The sequence below is a fragment of the Ammospiza caudacuta genome, chromosome 9 (genome assembly GCF_027887145.1).
Source record: "Ammospiza caudacuta isolate bAmmCau1 chromosome 9, bAmmCau1.pri, whole genome shotgun sequence".
Lineage (NCBI taxonomy): Eukaryota > Metazoa > Chordata > Aves > Passeriformes > Passerellidae > Ammospiza > Ammospiza caudacuta.
Window position 1 is genome coordinate 6,467,751 of NC_080601.1, and position 8,562 is coordinate 6,476,312.

At 55.4% G+C, this 8,562-nt stretch overlaps 1 protein-coding gene across 1 annotated transcript; it reads left to right on the forward strand.

The window, feature by feature from the left end:
- Positions 1 to 3,772: 3,772 nt before the first annotated feature.
- LOC131561389 (C-type lectin domain family 2 member D-like) lies at positions 3,773 to 8,163 on the forward strand. Its single transcript, XM_058810672.1, has 7 exons — positions 3,773 to 3,805; positions 3,905 to 3,985; positions 5,512 to 5,588; positions 7,251 to 7,395; positions 7,511 to 7,657; positions 7,858 to 7,958; positions 8,049 to 8,163. Exons 1-7 carry the CDS (start codon positions 3,773 to 3,775, stop codon positions 8,161 to 8,163), a joined length of 699 nt encoding a protein of 232 aa, XP_058666655.1.
- The last annotated feature ends 399 nt before the right edge of the window (positions 8,164 to 8,562 follow it).

Here is an 8,562-nt window from a genome sequence, read left to right on the forward strand (position 1 = left end):
CCAGGGCTTTGCCGCTGGCAGCACTGGGAGAGATCCTGGGAACACTGGGAGGGAACTGGGAGCACAGGGAATGCCAGGAGGGAACTGGGAGGGAGAGTGGGAGCAGCGGGAGTGAGCAGGAAGGAGCACTGGCAGGGATATCAGGAGCCCTGGGAAGGAACAGCGCTCCCAGCTCCTGCCCAGTGCTCTCCCCATCCCTGCCGGGGCTCGCCAGGAAGAGGGAAACTGGCAGGGAACTGGGAGGGAACTGCTCAGCACTGTGCGAGGGGCAGCAGCCCCAGGGGTGAGCAGTGAGGAGGGGGAAGTGCCCCCAGTCCCTCTCCAGTGCCCCAAAAATGGGATTGAAATGGAGGGGGGAAAGCTTTTCTGTAATTGTGTTTGAACTGGGGAGGATCCCCATTCACCTGTGATTTGAAGGGTGTCAGTTGAAGGAAAACACACCTTTGTCATCATTTTGGGTGCCTCACTAGGCAGACAGTCACTATTTTCCATAATTTTCACGTTGAAATGGAAGGAGAAACCCTTTATGGTGCTGTTGGAATTGAGGGAAAGAGCCCCATTTTCATCATCTTCGGGTTCAACTGAGAGCACACACGGCTGTCCCTGGTCGGAAAGGGCTTCCCTTGAGAGGAACCTCTGGATGTGCCACTGTAAGAGTTCCATCAAGAGGGAGCCTCCATTTGAAGGGACCTTCCCATATGAAAAAGATGTGCAAAAGCCCCCAGAATGATCTTTTGTTGAGGGAAATTGAAGAGGGAAACTTCATTTCCCCTATTTTTAAGAGACTCAATTGAGGAAAATCCCCTGATTCACATTTTATTTGGGATTTAACTGAGGGGAGACCGTCCTTATGCATAATTTAGGGATATAAATTGAGAGGGTGCCTCCGTTCTCCCTTTGATTCAAGGCTTTGAACTGGCGACAAGAGGGAGTTTTCCCTTGTTTTAATTAATGAAGCTGAAGTAAATAGGGCTGGAGACCTCTCTCCTTTTTTAATACCTTTATTAAAAATCAGCTCGGGTGGGAAGTACCGACAGGATCGCACTCACGCCGCCGCTGCTCCCGGGAATGGCCCGGAGGAGGAGGAGGAAAAGCGCAGCTTTGTCCGCTGGTCTGCAGTCAGAGCTGGGGCTTCTGTCCTCCGGAGAGCACCAAGAGATTCCCGTTTTTGGGTTTGACATTCGAGGTCCTCTGTCCAGCCAAAGTCTCTCAGGTTAGGGTGAGGGGTAAAAAGGCTTTAGCAAACACTGGAATCTGTTCCTCACGTCTAGACATCACTTCGATCCCTCAATTCCCAGTTGGCTCGTTGTTTTTAGGGGGTTTTGTTAGGTTTGGTGATGGGTTTCTTCATTTGCATGCCAACCCCGATGTTCCCTCCTCTTCACCGTCCTGAGTGCCATCCTCCAGGAAGCAGCAGAGTGCCACTCAACAAAAAGGGGAATTCCCAACCATCAACAACAGGTAGTTAGCGAAAAACTATTAACAGCAAGTGATTACAACAACAAACAGTTAGAGCTCCACCCTGGCAGCAAATGTCCAAACCCGTGAACTATGCAACTTTTTAAAAAATGGGCAACTTTTCTACTCAAAACAAAGCACTTGCAATAGAAGGGTGAGGATGAGCTGGCGCTGCGGGCCGGGCTCAGTTTCTCCCCGGGGACGGCAAACGCCGCCCCGCAGTGCCTGTGCCGCGCCCGGCAATGCCCGCCCCCCCGATGGATGCTCCCCTGTCTCCCTCTCGTCACCGCCCCTCGCTGCTGCCCCGCGGATGATTGGTCAGAAGCCGCTCCCACATCGGCCCTTCCCGCGGTACCGGCCCGAGTCAGCTCCAGTGTCCGGGTGGGCTGCGCTGGAGTGCAAGACTCGATCGGCTCCACCGCCACCGCACCAGCGGCAGTGCCCGCTGCGTCTGGCCGGGACCGGAGCGGCAGCGGCGCGTTCGGGTCATTCCGGAGCGCCGGCGGCGGAGCCCGGAGGGGGCTCCATCTCAGGTGGGACCGCGCTCGGTGCTGCCCCAGCTCGGGGCTCGCTACGGGCGGAGGGGGCCGCGGTGAGGGCCGGGGGGTTCTGCCGAGTTCCTGGTGCCGGCTTCTCCCGTGTGCCTCCTGCGCTGGGATCCGAGGGAGCGGCTGCCCGCGCTCTCCTCCTTGCCCGGATGGCCGGCATGGAGCCGGTGCCGCGGCAGCGATGGCTCATCGCGGCTGCTCTCGCTAGGACGGAGGCGGCTGCTCCGTGCCCGGCACCGTTCCCGCCCGTGCGGCACCGGGCTCGGGGCCGCTGCTCGGGCGGGAGGTGTCCGTGCCCGGCTCGGGGCTGGCACGGCATGAACTTGAACCCAGTGCCTCAGAGCCCAAAGCGCTGCAGGCGCCGAGTGCGGGCAGAAATCTTGCCTGCTCCGGGGCCGAGGCTTCTCAGCGCTGCCCTCTCTGAAAAACGAGATTCACTTTCCTCCTAAAACTTAGAAGGTTTAATGAAAACACTCTAGGAGACAGAAGTAAAGGGTTGAAAAAGGCCGAGTTCTTGGCATTCAGCTAAGAGCACACTTTTGGCTTTGGAGATACCCCTTTAAATACCTTTTGCCGGTACATCAACCTGTTGCATATTCATAGATCTTACACATATTCATGTTTTATGATAAACTTCTCTGCATAATCGAGGAAGTATTTTATATAGCCTCTCCTTGGGGTCTGCTTTTATAAGGCTTCCATATTTCTTGAATATGGTTTTGGTCTATTTCACTTTCAGTTTGTGCCTTGGCTTACTTCAGACGTCAGATGCTGGTAAGAGGCATATCAATAGCAGCGTCCGCATTGCATGTTCATGGGATTTTATCCCGACCAAACAGACATTTCACTCATAACTATATCAGCTACCATTACTAAAATGTTTAAATTTTTGTTAAGACCAGAAATAAAAGCAAAGTTATTTTAACAGTATATTATTAACATTTGCAAAAAAAAGAACACTATAATATATAATTATAACACCTCTGTGCCGGGAGCCGCTCCGTGTGCCCAGGCAGGAGCCGCAGCGGCCGTGCCGGCGCTCGGTGTGCCCGGGCTCCGAGGCGCCGGGGCAGGGAATCATGCGGGGCACAATGGTGAGCAGCCCGGGGCTGCTGCTTCTCGCCCCTCGGCAGGCGGACTCCGAGCCGCAGCTGCCCCGGGCCAGCAGCAGCCGGCAGCTCGCAGGCGCTCTCAGCGCCCGGCCCGGCACGGAGCTGGGCTGCAGCGGCTGCAGAGCCACAGGGGCCGCGGCTGCGGCCACCGCAGAGCTCCCGGAGGCTGCGCTTGTCTCCGCACCTGCTGCCGCACCTCTGGGCAGCGGCGACAGCGCAGCCACAGCTGCCACCGCCCTCCTGAGCCCCCGCACGGCCGGCATCAGCAGCGACCTCTCACCGTGTCCCTTTCAGGGTGCCATCAGCGCGGCTGCAAAGCTGTTCCCGAGGCTGAGCTCCCAAAGGATCTGCCAGCAGCGCTCCTGATGTCTCCGCAGCAAGGTGCTGTTTGTTCCGGGCAGAGAGATGGCGCCTGTGAGCAGGAGAAGAGTGAATTCTGCTCCACGACTAGAGTTGCGAATGAGCCCAAGCATCCCCAGGAGGGACCAGCAGCCGCGGTTCCACACTTGCCTGGGGCCCAAGAAGCCTCTTGGCATCAGCAGGGGGATGCCACTTGTGAGCGTGCAGTGAGCGCAGATGTGGAGAATGGATTCTGCACCAGTGACGGGAGCGTGAGGGAGCCCCTGGCTCCCCAGGGCACAGCAGCAACGGGCAATGAACGCAAAAGGAACCTCAGAAGATTCCTGGGTGAGTACAGGGCCACCCCTGTGGCCTCTAGGCTGGGGCTCATGTCCCCTCCCAAGGCCAGGGCTGGCAGGTGTGTGGCTGTTTCCCGATGTCTGGAAGAGGCCTCGTGCTCTGCTGGGCCCCATCCGTGGCTGGAAGCAAGAGCCCCAGTATTACGGCAACCTGTCTCGGTCGCTGCTGGTGAGAGAGAGACGGTGAATCTTGTATCTTGATCAGAAGGCTTGATTTATTAATATATGATATAATACATTATAGTTATACTAATAAGAATATAGAGAGAGGTTTTGCAGAGCAGCTAGCTAAGCTAAGAAAAGATAGAAAAGAACCCGCAACAAAGTTGTGGCCAAGGACTCAGTCCCCTGGCTTGAACTGATGATTAGCTCTTAATTATAAACATAGAAAATGAGCCAATCAAGGTGAATCCTATTGCATTCCACAGCAGCTGATAATAATTGTTTACCTTGTCTTCAGAGGCCTCTGGCCTCCCGAAGACACAGAAATCCAAAAGGAAGGATTTCTGTGGAGAAATGTCTGCGACATCTCACCTTTCTAAATTGTATAAAAATAAAAGAAAAATGCTGATGTGGAATGAACAGGAAATTCCTTCACCTATAAAATATAGAAGACTAATAAATCACTAAAACAATCCTACAATATAAGAAAATTGCAAAATACAATGTAAAGAGAATTTGAGTCCATGCAGCTGAGTTTCAGGAACAGTCCATCAGCTGAAGTTGTTTCTTTTGGACATCTGAGAGTCCTTAGAGTCCTTTTTGTCCTGAAACGGCATAACACAATTTTAAACAATTTGAACAATTTTTAGAATTTTTAGAATGTCCTTTTCTGGCCCTTCAGTGCTTTCAGCGCTTCAGAGCTGCTGCCCTCTATTTTCAATCTTTTTTATTTAATTTTTAAATTTTTTTTTTGGTTTTTTTTTTTTTGATCGAAAAGCAAAAGAGCAGCAGCCGAGCAGAGCAATGCCAGAGAAGGAAAGGCCCTGGGGGCCCTGGCCCATACTGGACCAGGAACCCCAAAACTGGCTCACACAGGGGGACCCGGACCGGTAGGACAAACCAGAATCCCTAAAAACATCAGGAGGCCTCGCAGTGGGCCTGGCCCAGAAATTTCCTGAGCCAAACGGCCCAGGCCAAACCCATAAGGAAGGCTCTGCATTCCTGCAGGCCTGAACCCTGCTGCCAGCACAATGGCAGCACGGGTAGTGAGATGCTTCCTTTCCCCTAAACCACTGAGGCATGCCAGCAGCAGGGAAATAGAAGCTGCCCCGAGAATCTTCATCTCGGGTCTGGGAATGTTTGTTTCCCACAGCATCACGGCACCACCCCCACTGGGCTGGGGACCAAAGGCAAAACTTTCGGGAGCCCCCTCCCCCTCGCCGCTAGGGCACAAGAGGGGCGGCAGAGATGGCAGCCTCCATGGGACAGCAACCGAAACACCACCCCCCAAACCGCCGAGCTTGAAAGCCGGCAGCTGGACTGCCACAACAGTGAGCTGGCGGGCAGCCCCCGCTCCACGGAAGGAGAGACCCCCCTCCGGAGCGACTGCTGGGACGTCCGGTGGAAGCATCGGGGAGGGAGCCGGAACCGGGGGGGGGACCGCGCTGAGCGTGGGATCCGCCGTGGGCTGCTCCGAGGGTCCCGCGGGCTCAACTCCGTTTTCTGCTGCTGACTCTGGGGTCCGCTGCGGAGGCGCAGTCGCAGTCGCCGTCGCAGTGCAAACAGACAGCAGCGGAGCTGGAGAAGCGGCGGAGCGTTGCTGTTGCTTAGCAACAGGTCAATAGTTGAAAGTGCTGTCTCTTCTGCCTTCTCCGACACAGGCTCTTGCGGGGGCGGGGAGGCCGGTGCAACCGCGGGCGGGACCTCCTGGAGAGGTGGAGATGGGATCTCCTGGAGTGACAGCTCTGGCAGGGCCATGGAGGAAACCTCAGAGACCGGTGCCGCCCGCATGTCTGAAGGCGGAGTCTGAGAGGCCGGCGCTGGCTTGAGCGGCCGCTCCCATCCCCCCGGAGAGAGAGAAGGGGGGGAAGGAGAACATTCCATCTGAGCATGCTCCGGAGAAAGAGTAAAAAAAACTTCTTCGCGCCGCGAAGTTTCAGCCCCCCCCGCTGTGAAGCAGGGGGGGCTGGGAAGAAAAATGTCCTCCCTCACCGCGTCTTCTGCCAAAGGTGGTGGAAACGGAGCTTGGCCATAACAGTTAGAGATCCATTGAAAACAAGCTGCTCTGCGTTTCAGGACAGGGAAAAGCTTTATAAATGCTGGGTAGATAGAAGGCAGGATACGTCCCTCAATGTAGACGCACTGGATAATGGAGTCCACGCACTCCCAGACAAAAACATCCAAAGCATACAGAATATCAGCAAAGAACCCAAAAAACTTTGCCCATCTAAAGAACCCATAGATATCTGTTTCTGACAAAAAGCAACCATCTTCTCTGCACCAATATTTCCAGAGGGCTATGAGGTTTTCCTCTGAAGGGGAGAATTGAATCTCTTCTGGCAAGGCATGTGTTTGCCATACGAACAGCCACAAGCTACGAAGGGCTGGTTCATCAGGGATAGAAAAGTGAACAGTACCTTTTGAAAGAGTCCAGCTTGCTCTGGCCAGCTCCACAGGTCTGGTGCTCTTTTCCATCATCTTTCCTGATGGTTTTCCAGAAGAAAGGTTCTCTTGTGGTCAGCCTTGGCTGTGAACTCTGTCCAAATCAGGATCTTCAGTTCTTCAGCTCCTGGCTTGAATCCACTTTCTGAGGTCACTTCAAAGCAACCATCAAATGCTACACATACAGGATTTTTACCCAGTGCAGCAATTTTGCTCCTCTGGTCTTATCAGATTAATTTTTGCTCTTACACGAGGGGTCACCAGATATTACTGCGACCTGTGTCGGTCGCTGCTGGTGAGAGAGAGACGGTGAATCTTGTATCTTGATCATAAGGCTTGATTTATTAAGATATTATATATAATACATTATTACTATACTAATAGAATATAGAGAGAGGTTTTGCAGAGCAGCTAGCTAAGCTGAGATAGAAAAGAACCCACAACAAAGTTGTGGCCAAGGACTCAGTCCCCTGGCTTGAACTGATGATTGGCTCTTAATTATAAACATAGAAAATGAGCCAATCAAGGTGAATCCTATTGCATTCCACAGCAGCCTCTGGCCTCCCGAAGACACAGAAATCCAAAAGGAAGGATTTCTGTGGAGAAATGTCTGCGACACCCCAGCTGCCCCCAAGGCTGTGCAGTTCTCCTACTGCAGCCTGTCCCCACAGCTGTGTCCCTGCCTGTGCCCACAGCTGTGTCCCTGCCCGTGGCCAGGCTCTTGGCTCTCTGGCTGCCAGCTGAGGGAGGCCCACACTGCCTCAGGGCTCCCTGCTCTGCTCCCTGGCCATGGGCTGAGCAGATTGCGGGGCCGGCTCTGCTTCTGGCAGCCAGCAGCTCTTTCCTGCTCCAGGTGAACGGTTCAGGTGCCATCCCGTGGGCACGGCGGTGCTGATTCTGCTGCTCCTGGTGCTGGCGCTGGCTTTGGGGGCGGCCTTGGCTGTGCTGGCAGGTAAGGGAGGGGCAGCAGCGTGGGCCCAGCCCCTCGGGGCAGAGCGGGCTCCCTGCTCCCTGCACAGGGGAATCCTCAAAACCTTCTCCTCTTCCCCCTGCAGCACCACAGGTTCCAGTCACACCTGCCACTCCACAGTGTGTTCTGGGTTGTCCCTTTGACTGGGTTGGGCACAAGGCAGTCTGCTACTACTTGTCAAAGGCTTACAGCACGTGGGAGCAGGGTCAGGAACGGTGCTCCGAGCTCAATGCCTCCCTGGCCATTGCCCAGGATGAGGAGGCCATGGTGAGTGAGGGGCTGCGGGCGCTGTGGGGTGGCTGAGGGCAGCCTGGGGGCGCTCCTGGGCCGGGCTCGGTGCTCGCAGGGCCGGGGCTGCAGCCCTGGGCCGGGGCCTTGCAGGGAAGGAGCCCCGGCGTGCGGGGGCAGCCCCGGGCACGTGTCCCCCCGAGGGGCCGGGGCAGCTCCCACTCCTCTCTCCTGGGCAGGATTTGCTCTTCCGCCTCCGCGGGAACGGCGATTTCTGGCTCGGGCTGCGCAGACGGGGCGAGCGCCTGCACTGGGGGGACGGCAGCAGCTACGGCTCGCGGTGAGTGCCGGGGAGCCGGGCAGGGCCTGGGGGCACAGGGCCACAAGGGCTTCCCCTGGCAGCCAGCGCTGCCTCTGCTCCTCCCTGCAGGGTTCCTGTCCTCGGCGATTCCGAGTGCGTGTACCTGGCTGACAGGAGATTGCGGAGTGACAAGTGCTCCAACGAGCGGCCGTATGTCTGCAGCAAGGCCCAAGCTCCCCTGTAACAGGGGCTGCACAAAGGACCTTCTCCACGCTGGGCAGTGCCAGCTTCACCTCTGAGCCCAGCACAGCGCTGTCCTTCCTCAGCTGCGCCCTGTGCCTTGCACTTCCTCTCAGGGTCACCTCAGTGCCTCTTCATCCCCAGTGCCAGCGCTGGGCTGGGGCTGCAAAGGAAAAGTCTCTGCAATCCATCCTGCCACCGATGCTGCCTGCAGGAAGTGCATTGCCCTCATGATATGTGAGAAACATGTCTTAGTATGTACCCTTTTTACAATAGTTCATTGCAGGTTAAAATCCCACCCTTGGATGCTTGCCTATTTGCACACTGTTAACTTAAACTGTATTGTCCATATTTTAGAGCTACATGCATATTTATACGTGTTTTTCAGAATTCAGACCTAACT